At 45.7% G+C, this 15,386-nt stretch overlaps 1 protein-coding gene across 1 annotated transcript in view; it reads left to right on the plus strand.

Moving 5' to 3' along the window:
- LOC125025101 (cyclin-dependent kinase 17-like) overlaps window positions 1-14,148 on the plus strand; it is a 147,902-nt gene extending 133,754 nt beyond the window's left edge. Inside the window, exons 3-11 of the mRNA XM_047613014.1 lie at window positions 7,370-7,497; window positions 7,729-7,902; window positions 8,964-9,114; window positions 9,223-9,344; window positions 9,721-9,831; window positions 10,009-10,142; window positions 10,825-11,074; window positions 11,429-11,519; window positions 11,659-14,148. Coding sequence (XP_047468970.1) covers window positions 7,370-7,497; window positions 7,729-7,902; window positions 8,964-9,114; window positions 9,223-9,344; window positions 9,721-9,831; window positions 10,009-10,142; window positions 10,825-11,074; window positions 11,429-11,519; window positions 11,659-11,765 — 1,268 coding nt within the window. The 3' untranslated portion in view covers window positions 11,766-14,148. The remainder of the gene's footprint in view (window positions 1-7,369; window positions 7,498-7,728; window positions 7,903-8,963; window positions 9,115-9,222; window positions 9,345-9,720; window positions 9,832-10,008; window positions 10,143-10,824; window positions 11,075-11,428; window positions 11,520-11,658) is intronic.
- The last annotated feature ends 1,238 nt before the right edge of the window (window positions 14,149-15,386 follow it).

Here is a 15,386-nt window from a genome sequence, read left to right on the forward strand (position 1 = left end):
GAGGGAGAGGAGGGAAGGAGGGAAGACAGAGAGGGAGGGGAGGGGGAAGGGGAGGGAGGGAAGGGAGAGAGAGCGAAGGCAAAGACGGCGATGACAGTGTGAGGTGGGGTTGGTGGTGGTAGGGGGGAGGGGGGGTTGTGATAGGAGGAGGATAGAGTGAGGATGGGAGGATAAGAGGGATGGGGCGAAGGATGTCTCCCTTCCTTCCGCCCGCCGCACTTGGCTTGGATTCGGCAGGACGCTTGGGGGGGGGGGGGGGGGAGAGGAGGGGGATGCGAAGGCGGGGGCGTTGCGTGGGCTTGAATGCATTTCCCTCCTCCTTCCTTAACTCATTCCCCTCATTTCCCATTCCGATTCTCCTCTTGTGTCATTCCCCAATTTCCCTCCATATCATTCCTTAGTTCCCTTCCGTTTCCGTCTCCCGCCCTCCCTCATTTTCACGCCTCTCTCCCCCTCCTTTCCCTCCCCTACCTCCATCCTCCTCATTTTTGTTTCCCCCGCCTCCCTCATTTCTCCCCCTCACTCCCCTCCCTCTCCCCCACCCCCAACTCCCCGCCAAAGGTCCCAGAGATTCTTCACGTGGGCGTGCGTGGGGGTGGGGGGTGGGAGGAGGGGGAGTTAGAGCACGGATGAAAGGAGCAGGAATTCTACTAATTATATTTGTAATTCAGTTAACAAGGGCTGCTGTGTTGGGGAGAGTTGCTTGTACCCAATTCTTGTTCATCAGAAAAGAAAAAAAAAAATCCTTTTCGTTTAGGCGTGGTGTCAAGGACCAACGGCGAGAGGGGGCGTGCCGGTAAAAGAAAACAAAAAGTTATTCTAGAAAGGTAATTCTAGAGGAACGGTATACCCGGCTTTTTGCCTTGACTTTCCGTACCGGCCAAAGAAAACATGATTATGCACCTTCTGTTATTACTTTTTGCCACCTGACGCCCTCGGTTTCCTCACTCTCCTACGCATGGGCGGTGAAGAGACAACCAAATCAGGCCATATTGTAAATGCGCTCGATCAGCGTCCTGCAGATGCAAAGGGAATCTCAGGAGGGAGAGGGAGGGGCTCAAAATACATCTTAAAAGCGATGTAATAGTTGGGATGTCCCTCTTTTGCAACTGGTTTCTCTCTTTCTTTCTTTCTTTCTTTCTTTCTTTCTCTCTCTCTCTCTCTCTCTCTCTCTCTCTCTCTCTCTCTCTCTCTCTCTCTCTCTCTCTCTCTCTCTCTCTCTCTCTCTCTCTTTCTCTTTCTCTTTCTCTCTCTCTCTCTCTCTCTCTCTCTCTCTCTCTCTCTCTCTCTCTCTCTCTCTCTCTCTCTCTCTCTCTTTCTCTTTCTCTTTCTCTTTCTCTTTCCCTCCTCTCTATCCAGTCCTCCCTCCCTCCCTCTCTTCCTCTTTCTCTTTCCCTCCTCTCTATCCAGTCCTCCCTCCCTCCCTCTCTTCCTCTTTCTCTTTCCCTCCTCTCTATCCAGTCCTCCCTCCCTCTCTTCCTCTTTCTCTTTCCCTCCTCTCTATCCAGTCCTCCCTCCCTCTCTTCCTCCCTCACTCCCCTCCTCTCATCCATCTGTCTTACCCTTTATCTCTCCACCCTGTCTTCTTCTCTAGGTGAGGGAAGGAGGGAAGAGGATATGTGGCTCTCGCTTCGCTCTTTAGTTGCCCCGGGGTATTATTAGGGTAGAGAGACATTAAAAAACAAAAACAAAACATAAAAGGATACCTAGAGAGCGAGGGAAAGGGAGGGGGTGCAGTAGATTGCAATGTCAGTCGCCAGATATTGGGTTGGGCCTTTTCACGGGCTACGGAATTGGAGCTGCACAGAAATTATCTAGGCAATCCCTTCAGGTGGATGGGGAGGGTAAGGGAGGGAGGGGGGGAGGTGAGGGAAAAGGAGGGATGTGTGGGGAGAGGGTGACAGGACTGGGGGCGAGACCAAAATGTTGCCTGCGTGCTCCCCGACGTCTTATCAGCATCCTTCCATATCCTTTGGTTTCTCGTCCTCCCCCCCCTCTTTCCCCCCCCCCCTCCCGCCCTTCCTCCTCCCATCGCTCTTCCCTCCGTCCGGCCCCGCCCCTTGAAGGAGGAAAGGTCAGAGGTGGACTCGTGATCCCGACCCTCAAAAATTCATCACATTGCTCGTGTTGAAATCCGGGCAGGCTCCGACCACGCCGTTCGCTCTCCCCGCTTAGTCTGCCCGCCCGGCTGCACGCCCACGCTTTCCCCCTCCTTCCCTCCTTCATCCTCTCTCTCTCTCTCTCTCTCTCTCTCTCTCTCTCTCTCTCTCTCTCTCTCTCTCTCTCTCTCTCTCTCTCTCTCTCTCTCTCTCTCCCTCTCTCTCTCTCTCTCTCCCTCTCTCTCTCTCTCTCTCCCTCTCTCTCTCTCTCTCTCTCTCTCTCTCTCTCTCTCTCTCTCTCTCTCTCTCTCTCTCTCTCTCTCTCTCTCTCTCTCCCTCTCCCTCTCCCTCTCCCTCTCCCTCTCCCTCTCCCTATCTCTCTCTCTCTCTCTCTCTCTCTCTCTCTCTCTCTCGCTCTCTCTCTCTCTCTCTCTCTCTCTTTTCTCTCTCTCTCTTACCCTCTCCCCTCCCCCACTCTCCCTCCCGTCCACTCCCTCCCGTCCACTCCCTTCCGTCCTCTCCCCCTCTCTGCCCCCCCCCTCTCTCTCTTCCACTCTCCCCATCTCTCCCCCTTTATTCTCCCTTTTCTTTCCCATTCTCTTCCCTCTCTCTATTCTCCCTTTTCTCCCCCTTTCTCTCCCCTCTCTTTATTCTCCCTTTCCTCTCCTTGGTTGCCGTGCCAAGCCACCTGAGTCAGGTGGCTTGGCCGGGGAGCGCCTGGCTTGGTGTAATCGGCCGGGACGGGCTTGCGTGGCGTGGGATTCAATTTGCTTTATTCGCGAGTGCTTCTGGATTCGGAGTTCGAGCCTCTTGTCTCGCTGTGGGCCGTGATTTGTTCGGAGGGAAAGATGATGATAAGGATGGTAATAACTACAGTGAGGATGATAATGATGGTAGTAATTACAGTAATGATGATGATTAAGATAATGGTGATCGCGAAGATATTAGTAAACATTGGCGTCAAATGGAGCGCGTCCCTTCTCCCGGGCCGTAAATAAAGGCTTGTGAGCGAAGGGAAGTTTAAAGTGGTAGCGTTTTGTGCTCGTTTTATCACTTGCCATTTGTGTGAGCTGAGTTTTGCTATTAAACGTTGGTAGGGCAGGTTATTATTGCACGTGGAGACCGTTCGTTGCAAATCAGGGTTCGTGCAGGGTGCGTTGTCGCCCGGGATAATTAGGTCTGTCAACGTCGATATTCGATGGAGAGCTTAGCGTGTTGGCGTTTGACTAGCCCATAGGAGGGGTTGCTCGCTGTTGCTTGCTGTTGCCCGCTGTTGCCCGCTGTTGCCCGCTGTTGCCCGCTGTTACCTGCTGTTGCTAGACGTGGAAATAGCCGGCAGCCAGGGGACAGCAGGCGAGGAGAGGTTTCACCCTTTCCCACGGTCGCTGGTTCACGCTTCGAAGCCGGCAATTTTAAAGCATATAGACGTACCATGGGGATTCTCCTCTTTCTTATCCTTCCCTTCCTCCCTTTTCTTCCATATCTTATTCTTTCTCCTCTTCCTCCTCCTCCTCTTATTCCTCCTCGTATTCCTCCTCCTCCTTCTCCTTCTCTCCCTCCTGCTCTTCCTCCTCTTCCTCCTCTTCCTCCTGCTCTTCCTCCTGCTCTTCCTCCTTCGGCTCCTCCTCCTCCGAGCAGTCGAGATGAAGGAGACTGATGCGATTATTCTAAATATAAACCTCAGCTTGTCCCCAGCAAGCCTTGTGATTTTGATATTACACGCTATTAAAGGCGGGAGAAGCTCGTCGAGGAATGTAATTTCACCTGCGCGTCTGGCTCGTCGGGGCGGAGGCGCAGGGGGCGGAGAGGGGGAGGGGGGAAGGAAGAGGAGGGGGGGGAGGAAGAGGAGGGGGGGGAGGAAGAGGAGGGGGGGAGGAAGAGGAGGGGGGAAGAGGAGAAGGACGACGAGGACGAGGGCGGGGGGGGGGGGAGGGAGGAGGAGGAGGAGGGAAAAAGAGAACAATAGGAAATAGGGAGATGAGGAGGTGTCAAAAGAAGGAGGAGGAGAAGTGGAAGGATAACAAGGAGGTGAAAAATAGGAAAGAGGGAGGTAAGAGGGAGAAAGAAGAGAAGGACGAGAAGGACGAGAAGGGGGAGAGCGAGCCACAGGGGCGTCCTCCTCGAAGAGAAATGTCGGAAGCGGCGGCAGCGCGAGGTAATCAGGCGGCGTCCGACGGGGAAGGAGCAACGAAGGGGCCAGGCGCCGTAACCCGCCTCCGCTCTTAATAATAGATCAGAGGGCGCTGCGACCACCTCCTTGCGCGACCCTCATTCGGCCGCTTATTACTCCGATCAGCCCCCGAGCCCTGCGCCCCCTGGGGTCTTGGGGCGCTCGCTCGCGCTCTCGCTCTCTCTCTCTCTCTCTCTCTCTCTCTCTCTCTCTCTCTCTCTCTCTCTCTCTCTCTCTCTCTCTCTCTCTCTCTCTCTCTCTCTCTCTCTCTCTCTCTCTCTCTCTCTCTCTCTCTCTCTCTCTCTCTCTCTCTCTCTCTCTCTCTGAGAGAGAGATTCGCCTTCAATATAAACACAAAAAATAACGTACTCGGTTTTACGCATGCCATCCATTAAGAAAAACTGCAGTCGATAAACAATCTTTCTCTTTCTCTTTCTCTTTCACTCTCTCTCTCTCTCTCTCTCTCTCTCTCTCTCTCTCTCTCTCTCTCTCTCTCTCTCTCTCTCTCTCTCTCTCTCTCTCTCTCTCTCTCTCTCCCTCCCTCCCTCCCTCCCTCTCCCTCTCCCTCTCCCTCTCTCCCTCTCTCCCTCTCTCCCTCTCTCTCTCTCTCTCTCTCTCTCTCTCTCTCTCTCTCTCTCTCTCTCTCTCTCTCTCTCTCTCTCTCTCTCTCTCTCTCTCTCTCTCTCTGAGAGAGAGATTCGCCTTCAATATAAACACAAAAAATAACGTACTCGGTTTTACGCATGCCATCCATTAAGAAAAACTGCAGTCGATAAACAATTGGCAAGGGACTTATTACACAGATGCAATTGCGCTTTACGTTTCTGCAACGCGGATCAGCAACACGGAAGGGATTGAACGCGCCGACGACAAAGAAAGGGTGGGGGGGTGGGGGGGATTTGAGGCCATCCGTGAACCTCGTGTGTTTATCGTTTCAAAAGCGTCGCGGATTGGTATCACACGTGTAGTGAGGACGGATTTGAGAACATGTTTCGTGTCTGTTGTTGTTGTTGTTGTTGTTGTTGTTGTTGTTGTTGTTGCTGTTTTGCTGGAGGAAGCATCGTAGCCGGAACCTGTTGACGAGGAGGTTTGATTGACTGATTTACTGAGCGACTAACTGTGATCTTGACTGGCTGTAACACTGACTGACTGATTGACTGAAAGACAGAAGGCGGAAGGGGTTGAAGAGAGCAGGGGATATGGAGGAGTTTGTGCTGCATTTTTTTATTAATATTTTTTTTTTTTATGATTAGAAATTTTATTTACATTTGCATTGTAGTTCCTGAGGAAAATAATGTTACGATTTACTGGCAATTTCTGTAGTCTGACCAGGGTCAGAAATTAGAATAAGCACAAACATTTATTCTCCTCTTGTGTCATTCCCCAATTTCCCTCTATACCATTCCCTAGTTCCCTTCCATGTCCGTCTCCCCCCCCCCCTCCCCCTCATTTTCACGCCTCTCTCCCCCTCCTTTCCCTCCCCTATCTCCATCCTCCTCGTTTTATCCCTGGAAGAAGTGATTGCGAGTTTCGTCCGTCTCTCTGTCTGTCTTCCTCAGTATGCTTATCCATGTGTCTGTTCAAGTGGTTATGACCTCGGCGCGTCTGCTGGATCGCATGTGTTTACGACCGCAAGCAGCCTGGGGCAGTTTGGCCGGCCCTTTCACCCCCCGTGTTTTACTGCACGTGGCCATCAAGTCGAGCATTACGAGAGAGGGACCTGAAAGCCAATCGTTTCACTTGACGGCGTCGCTCAGATTGCCAAGTGGCCGTGTTGATGCTTCGTGGCGTCGGCGCTTCCCTCTGCGTCAGATGACCCGAAGGAGCTCCGGGAACTTGGGTTCAAGGCTGTTTCTTGCGCCGTTAGTGGGGCGGCTGTTATGTGGGAGGGCGGGGAAGGGATCTGGTGCATCTTTCTCTCGCCTGTTCCTGATCTTCCCTACTTTCTCTCGCCTGTTCCTGATCTTCCCTACTTTCTCTCTTCCTTCTTCATTCATTCTTCCTTGGAACTTACTTCCTTCTTTCCTTCCTTCCTTCCTTCCTTCCTTCCTTCCTTCCTTCCTTCCTTCCTTCCTTCTTTTCTGCTCTCTTTCTCGCCGTCCTTCCTCCTCACTCCATCACCATTTCTCACTCTTATTCTCAGTTATTCACTCTCCTTCAGCATGACCACAAAATCTAGCCGAGCCTATGAAACATCAGACTTACCCGAAAAAAAACCCCAAAAGGAAGTTTAAGGTGTCATGAATACGGAAGTGATCCTGAAATGCTGTAACTTAGCTCGTCCGTGAGGCGGCTAATGACACGCGGCAAGCCATTCGTCGCCAAACTCGCCGAGTGGAATGATTTCGCCTACCCCCCTCCTCCCTCCGTCCCCACTCTTCCCTTCCCTCCCTCCCCCTCTTCTCTTATCTCTCTCCTCCCTCTTCCCTCCCCTCCCTTCCTCCCTCCCTCCCCCCCCCTATTCCCCTGTTCCCTCTTCTTCCCTCCCCTCTTCCCCTTGGCGCGAGGAACCCTCCGACGTCGGGATTTATGTGGTTCTATTTCTGCTGGCGTTGGAGTGATTTTTATTGTCGTCGTAGAGTGTGTTTTTGGGGATCTTGTTATTCGCCCTTATTAGAAGTTTTCTCTCTGGATATCCCGTTCATCATGAGCGAGGACTGGGTATACGCTGGTACTCAGACAAGGATTTATATCTGTCGTAAACGTCAGTAGTCAGTAGACCGCCAGTTGAACGGGACATCAGTGGACGCTCTCGGGGAAAAGGACGACGTGGATTGCGTGGAGGGCTTGATCCCCCCCCCCCCCTTTTCCGCAGGTTCAAATATCGAGATGCTCAAGTGTGTCGAAGTACGGTGGACACGAGCTTTCCATCTTTTATTACCTGGCCTTATATCCGTCCTTTGTCGAGTATGACGAGACTTTTTCAAACGAAGTATCTTACAATGATTTCCTTTTTTGAGGAAGTACCTTGCCGTGTTTTCTTATACATTTTATGATGCTTTCTTACACGTTTTATATCTTGATGGGTTTTATTACTCTCTCCATTGATCCCTTCCGAACGCCTTTCTCCGTATTAATGAGAATCCCTTTGCAATTGCAGGTGTGGTGCACGAGGTACCAAGGATAGGGAGTGATGGCGAGAGCGAAGAAGCTTCGGGAGCCAGCGATGAGGTCACCTCTCCTGTCAACGTCAAACTCAGGCAGAAAAATCGGCGTATCACACAAGAGGTTGGTATATTGTTATTACTTTGTTTTCTTCTTTCCCACGTACGTTTAGTGGGCAGCTTGGTTTATTTGGGTTGTTTGTCTGTATGTTTTTTTTTTTTGTTTTTTTTATTAACTCTTTTTTTTTTCAGGAATTATATGCTTATAAGGGAATGGTCATATTTTTTTATTGATGTCTCCGTGTGTAGTTTCTATGTCCTTGAGCACGTTTATAACACGCCCTTCTTCCTTCAGGATATCAACAAACGCTTATCGCTGCCGGCGGACCTGCGGGTGCCTGACGCCTTCCTCCAGAAGACGGCCATCAGCCCCGACGGACCTCTCAGCAGGGCCTCGCGGAGACAATCCCTCTCGGAGATCGGCTTCGGGCGCATGGAAACCTACACCAAGCTCGATAAGTTAGGAGAGGTTAGTGTGACGGGTGGGGAGTGGTGGGGGGGAGGGGAGGGGGAGTGGTGGGAGGGTGGGAAGGAGGAGGGGGGGAGTGAAGGTGGGGATGGGCGGGGAATAGTGGGGCGTAGTGGAAAAGGGTAAGAGGGAAGGGGAGGGTATGGTAGGATGGGAAGGAGGTGAGGTGGGGAACGGTGGCAGGGTGGGATGGAGGATGGTTTTATGACATGGTTTTGGAAAATAAGAATATCAGATTTTCAAGATTTTTTCTCTCTCTCTCTCTCTCTCTCTCTCTCTCTCTCTCTCTCTCTCTCTCTCTCTCTCTCTCTCTCTCTCTCTCTCTCTCTTCATTCTCTCCTCTCTCTCTCTCTCTGTCACTCTCTCTCTCTCTCTCTCTCTCTCTCTCTCTGTCATTCTCTCTCTTCTCTCTCTGTCATCTCTCTCTCTCTCTCTCTCTCTCTCTCACTTCTCTCTCTCTCCTCTTCTCTCTCCTCTCTCTCTCTCTCTCTCTTTCTCTCTCTCTGTCATTTCTCTCTCTCTCTCTCTCTCTCTCTCTCTCTCTCTCTCTCTCTCTCTCTCTCTCTTCTCTCTCTCTCTCTCTCTCTCTCTCTCTCTCTCTCTCTCTGTCATTTCTCTCTCTCTCTCTCTCTCTCTGTCATTTCTCTCTCTCTCTCTCTCTCTGTCATTTCTCTCTCTCTCTCTCTCTCTGTCATTTCTCTCTCTCTCTCTCTCTCTCTCTCTCTCTCTCTCTCTCTCTCTCTCTCTCTCTCTCTCTCTCTCTCTCTCTCTCTCTCTCTCTCTCTCTCTCTCTCTCTCTGTCATTTCTCCTTCTCCCCTCTCCCCCCCTTTGTACACACAAAGTTATACATGCACAGGTTCTTACTCTTATTCACTCATTCTGGGGCTTACTAGGAAAAACTCTCCTTTTCAAAACTCGCTTTGCAGTGATGGATTTTTTATGCTGATTGTAAACAATACATTGCACTTTTATTATTTGTGTTAAAAACTATTTGCATTTTAGGCTTGAAATGATGCTGATTTCTTTTCAACATTTCTCTAATATAATTTGTTATTCCCAGGGTACATATGCAACTGTGTACAAAGGACGGTCCCGACTAACAGACGCGTTAGTAGCCCTGAAAGAAATTCGTCTGGAGCATGAGGAAGGTGCACCATGTACAGCCATCAGGGAAGTGTCACTTCTCAAGGAACTTAAACATGCAAATATTGGTGAGTCTTTGTTCCTCTGTTCATATCAGCTGAACAATTATTTTGAGTTTATCAAAATAACTTATTTATTTATTTTGTTTACTTAATTTACCTTTTATTTTCTTTCAGTGACGTTACATGATATTGTTCATACAGACAAGAGTTTAACTCTTGTATTTGAATATTTAGACCGGGATCTCAAACAGTATATGGATGAATGTGGAGCACAACTATCAATGAATAATGTTAAGGTAAGTTCAATTTGTGCATTTGTGATTGGTTTGTGAAAAGGTCTTCAGTTGCTACTTCTGATTTATCAGTTTTGTTCTGCACTTAACTTGAAATTAATTTTAACAAAAGTATATCTCTAGCTGCCCAGCATCTGAACAACTTTAACCAGTAAAAAGAATAAATTTGATAAATGGTATCATCACTTGCGAAAAGTTTCATGGTTAACTTTTCAATAGCAGGGATTTCAATTTAGTCAATGTAGTCATTACATTGCTGATCTCTGTGTAAAGTAGATACAAAAGACAGCCAAGTATAATCATAATTTTCATAAATAGGAATGGTGAATATATAGATTTTTTTGTGACCCCCTTTTAATAGGCCGCCATTTCATTGCAGATCTTCCTGTTCCAACTGCTTCGAGGGTTAGCCTATTGCCACCAGCGGCGAGTTCTTCACCGAGACCTCAAGCCTCAGAACCTTCTCATCAATGACAAGGGAGAACTCAAGGTGAGAAAAAGTTGCCAGTAATGTGCATGGTAGTAGTGATAATGTTTATATTTACTGAATATTTTTGTGAATGAGAATTGCAGTGTTGATATAAGGAAAATACCGGTATGGTAATGATGACAGCGTTATCAAAAGAACATGGCATTGATTTATATCCTTCTTCTTCTGATCCATTAGCTGGCAGACTTTGGCTTGGCACGTGCCAAGTCAGTGCCAACCAAGACTTACAGTAACGAGGTAGTGACGTTGTGGTATCGGCCTCCGGATGTACTACTAGGCTCAACAGAATATTCAACACAAATTGATATGTGGTAAATTTCCTTCACATTTTATTGTGATAAACATTTATGTTTTTCTCTCTTTTTACCTCAAGTTGTGGTTCTTATTCTTTCAATAAGATAAACACTCATATTTTACATATTTTAAAGTCCAAGACTGTCTGCATATTTTTCATAAATATGCAGACAGCATGCACACACAGGCACAGGCACAGGCACACGCACACGCACACGCACACGCACACGCACACCCACCCACACACACACACACACACACACACACACACACACACACACACACACACACACACACACACACACACACACACACACACACACACACACACACACTAACTCACTCACTCACTCACTCACTCACTCACTCACTCACTCACTCACTCACTCACTCACTCACTCACTCACTCACTCACTCACTCACTCACTCACTCACTCACTCACTCACTCACACTCACTCACTCACTCACTCACTCACACTCACTCACTCACTCACTCACTCACTCACTCACTCACTCACTCACTCACTCACCAGTGTGTGTGTGTGTGTGTGTGTGTGTGTGTGTGTGTGTGTGTGTGTGTGTGTGTGTGTGTGTGTGTGTGTATGGATTATAGACATATGTGTATATGTATAGACACAGATGTACAGATTCTTAATGCTGTAGGCATGCCAGATCTTTACCCCAAGCACTTATTCCAGGGGAGTTGGATGCATCATGTACGAGATGATCAGCGGACGACCACTCTTCCCAGGTGCCACGGTCGAAGATGAGCTCCACCTAATATTCCGAACCTTGGGCACCCCTACAGAAACCACCTGGCCTGGCATTAGCGCCAATGAAGATTTCAATCAGTATTCTTTCTCGTCTTATACTGGAGAACCATTGCTAGCCCGAGCACCAAGACTTGCCCATGATTCTGCTGTCGGACTTTTAACGAAGTTTCTCTTGGTAAGCGTCTAGGGCCACTGCTGCATTTTACCATTGCTGTTTTGTCTTCTTTCTGAGGTAGCTGCACTGAGTTTTAGGCTACTTTAAAATTGTTAATTCATCTTTTCCAAATCTTTAGTTGTGTAAATTGTATTGGGATGTTATGAGAATATCTTGGAATGAATAGTCATATAGATATTTAGAAAGAACTACTTCAAATTAATTTAATTTTTTTCTTTTTTTTTTCTTAAATTCTATATTCTTAAATTATACGTGTGTGGGTGGGTGGGTGTGGGTGTGTCTGTCTGTCTGTCTGTTTGTCTGATTACACTTACAATGTTTTTATGCACAATTAACTATTTGAACTTTTTGCAGTATGAAGCTAAGAAGAGGATATCTGCAGCAGCAGCACTAAAACACGCATTCTTCGAGTCTTTAGGTCACACAGTTCACACTCTCAAAGACCGTAAGTAAAAGTAGTTAGGCACATCATATGTAGATCATATCTCTGTTGGATATAAAGAAGCCTCTATTATTCTTTGAATAATTATGCTCGATGTCACGTTCATAGGCTAGTAATCATTTGAATATCTTTCTGTTTGCAGAGGATTCCATCTTCTCGTGTCCAGGAGTGATGCTAACACGCGACCACAACTACAAAGTAACGAACGGCAGTCAGGCCAAGACGCGGCGCCAGAGTATGCACTTCTGAGCCCTGCCCAAGATTCCTTCCCATCAGTTTTGGTTTAAGACCCAGTCTGAAGACAGTCAATCACAAAAGAAATAGCAAGGGTCTTGACGGAGTAACCTTGGAAAGAAGTTGGTCAAGAAAAGGGCTGTTTGTGCGATGTAAATTTTGATGGAAATGTACTATAACCATTCCTGAAGAAACACTAAATGATGTCACGGATTCCTCAGCAACCAGGAAGCTCTGCGTACATTTGAAACACCTTGCTGTCTATTGTAACTCAAGTTGATCAGGAACGCTTCCATTGTCACTGGCAATGGAGTGATGCTTCTATCATACAAGTCCCTTTTTTCTTTTGTTTTGATAAGGTGATTTTTTGGAGGGCATAGGTGTGTTTACGACTGTGTCAAGTAATATGTATCTTTGCCAGTTTAGACAGGGTTTCTAGAACCTTTAGTTGTAATAGTGTAATATTTCAATCATGTTTAGAAATTCAATCTCTCAACTTCTATTCTGTTAGATATTAATCAAAACACACTCTGCAAAATTTAGCGTAGTTTCATCAGGTATACCTATGGTTCTCAAATTAATCACCTTGCCATAAAGTTGGTCATAAAAGTATAAAAGGTAGTTATCTGCTGGTCAGAATTGCAACTGCCACTTCCATAGTAATGGACTCTTCACTTGGAGGAAGAGGCTTTCCAGTATACCATATGACCAAACTCCTGATCATATTAGGTTTTGCTCTACAGGATATCTGCATAGACGCAGTTTTACTGAACTCTGTGATGATTCGCTCAATATTACTTGAAAATTTAACATTGTAATGGCTACCTGTTCCAATTGTAAGGAAAAAAAATTACAGATAGAAATCATTGACTTTCTAATGTGGATGATGACATATCATACAGAAGAATGAATGCCAATGAAAAGGCTGGTGGAAATACCACAGGCTTGTGAATGGAGAACAAGAAAGGTTTAGCAGTGTTGAGCATATTACAGGGATATAGATCTCCTTATCGATTCTGAAGCAGGAAATCTGTGATTGGGTTACATAAAAGGCAAGTTACAATTGTGCCCCATTACTCTCTAGCTTCCCATCTCTTGTTTTAACTATGTGCAATGTATTGTACTTCATTTCATAGAGTTGGATACTTGTGCAGTTTCTGTGCAGAGTATCTCTCATTTTTTTCATTTTGTATGGTTGCCATATAGGCTCTTCCTAAGTAGTTATTAATATGTTAAAGATTATGTGATATAAAACTTAATAATTTTTTGAAGTTCTTGGTTATATGACACCTCTACATTTATTTTGATACATGATACTCTATCCTAATACAGAAACTTTTTACCCAACATTTTCTTGCTGAAAATTCCAGTTCAGTAGATTGTTTTGTACCTGATGAAATCTCAATGTTTGTACCGGTGAGGTGGTACACAAACCTCTCCCTGGTTGTCATCAGGCACACCTCACTTGCAATAACTCTTGGGTTGTTTTAGTTACATGGAGGTCTAGGTCAAGTTGTGATGAAGAGGAACCCTGTAGAGACTGCACATTCTTTCGTGGGGAATTTAGTACTTGTGTAACCCATAGAAAGGAAAACGTTTTTGCTGGGGAGTATCTCATTCTGCAACTCATGACAGTAAGAACTGATTCTGCTACATCAACTTGATGGAGAAGAGGGTGTCATCTTAATACCGATGACTTTCAATAACCCACAAGCATTCCAGTCTATTATTCTATATTTTTCTTTCTTTCAGTAAATGAATTCCTTAATACACACAAAGCATTTAATTCACCCTGTTTTAGGAGTCATTGCAAGTATCGTTCAGTATTTCTGGAGAGGTATATATCATGTTTTAATCTTGTTAATGTATTTTTTCTTAAGCTAGAAGACATGAAATCTGACTTGAGCAAAGTTTGAACCAACCTCTCCTTTTAACATTCCTTATGTGATACAATCCATTATTTGAATAAAACGATTGTGCTTTATATTTTTTTCCAATTTGGGGAGCAATTCACAGCCATGAAATCTGGTCTTGTTTGATCAGATCAGGGAGTCTAAGCCAAAGCAGTAGTTTATAACCTGCTGTTTACTTTCTGTAGGAGGTTGAGCTACTTCAGAGGGTCAAATGTACTGATGAAATAAAATTATACTCTCTCTTTATTTGAGGGAATTATTAACTCGATCCAAAATTGTGCAAGATGTGTAAAGAATTTCACCGAACAAAGAAAAACCTAACTATTAATTTGCCATGTATATTTAGAATGGAACCGATTCTATTTTTGAACAGGTGTCAACTATGACTATAATGTATATTTTCAACTATTTCTATCATAGGTTGAAGAACAGCATGACATTGTGTCAATGATGTGTCCAAAATGATTAAAGAAAATAAAACATTATACATTCTTTTCTTCAAACCTGTCAAAGTAATGCAGATTTATGCATTATAGAAATACTGTGTCTCTTGGTGGTAAAAACTGAAGATGGTACATTGGCAGTCATGGTATTTTGTAAAGAAGTCCTGAAATAAAACAAAAAAAAACTATGTACATGACATTCAGTAATGAGAAATAAATATTGAGCCCTATAGCAGTGAAATCAAACTGGGAAGCACATTTAGACATGTCAATAGTGAACTACTACTGTAACTTGGAGGGATAATATGTACAGAATAGTATAGACAAAATAAAACTATCCATTACATGAAAACAAAAGCAAGAGATAAGAGAATATGAGATTTACTGAAACGGATAACTAGCAAGAAGACGGATAAAAAACGAGAAATAAAAATATACGCCAAAATACAAGAAATGAGATTACACTATTGCACACAAAACAAACAAACAAACAAACAGTATAAGTTTATGAGTAAAGATTGACCAGGAATACAAGTTTTACGTCATAAGTCTTACAGAAAAGTGTAGGAGAAAATGAGATCTCCTGGAGTTGTAACATTGCCTGATTAACTTCTTTTTGAGCTTCTTACCAATGTTTGGCTTCCCGTTTGTGGCTCCCAAATCCCTTACTTGTCATGGGAGGGCCAGGGAGACGGAGACTGAAGCCCAATGTAGGGGATCATTCCTACAACAAATTTTGTATTGTCTTTTCTTCTGCCCTTTTCCTTTACCTCTTCTTCATCCTCTTCATTCCTTCTTGCTGTAAATGACATTGCCTCAGTTCTACCACCAGGAGCCCGGTCATCAATATATGTTGATGATTTAACCATTTATGCCTCTGGCACATCCATACCAAGAGTCTACCAATTTCTTCAATCTACAATATCATCAGTATCCTCCTGGGCCACAAACCATGGCTTCCGCTTTTCTACCTCCAAATCTTTCTCCATCCTTGTCTCTCGCACACGTGTAGGTCCTCTACCTTCACTCTTCTTATATGACACTCCACTCCAACACCGTTCCTCTGGTAAATTCTTAGGCGTCATTTTTGACTCCAGACTATCCTGGCTAGACCATATTTTTTACATCAAATAAAAAGCTCGTCGCCGTCTCCGAATTTTACAGACACTATCCCATTTATCCTGGGGCTCAGATCGAAAAACTCTCCTTCATCTTCATGTCACTTTGATCCTCTCCACTCTTGATTATGGATGCCATATCTACTCCTCTGCCTCAACTCC

The sequence above is a fragment of the Penaeus chinensis genome, chromosome 4 (assembly GCF_019202785.1).
Source record: "Penaeus chinensis breed Huanghai No. 1 chromosome 4, ASM1920278v2, whole genome shotgun sequence".
NCBI lineage: Eukaryota > Metazoa > Arthropoda > Malacostraca > Decapoda > Penaeidae > Penaeus > Penaeus chinensis.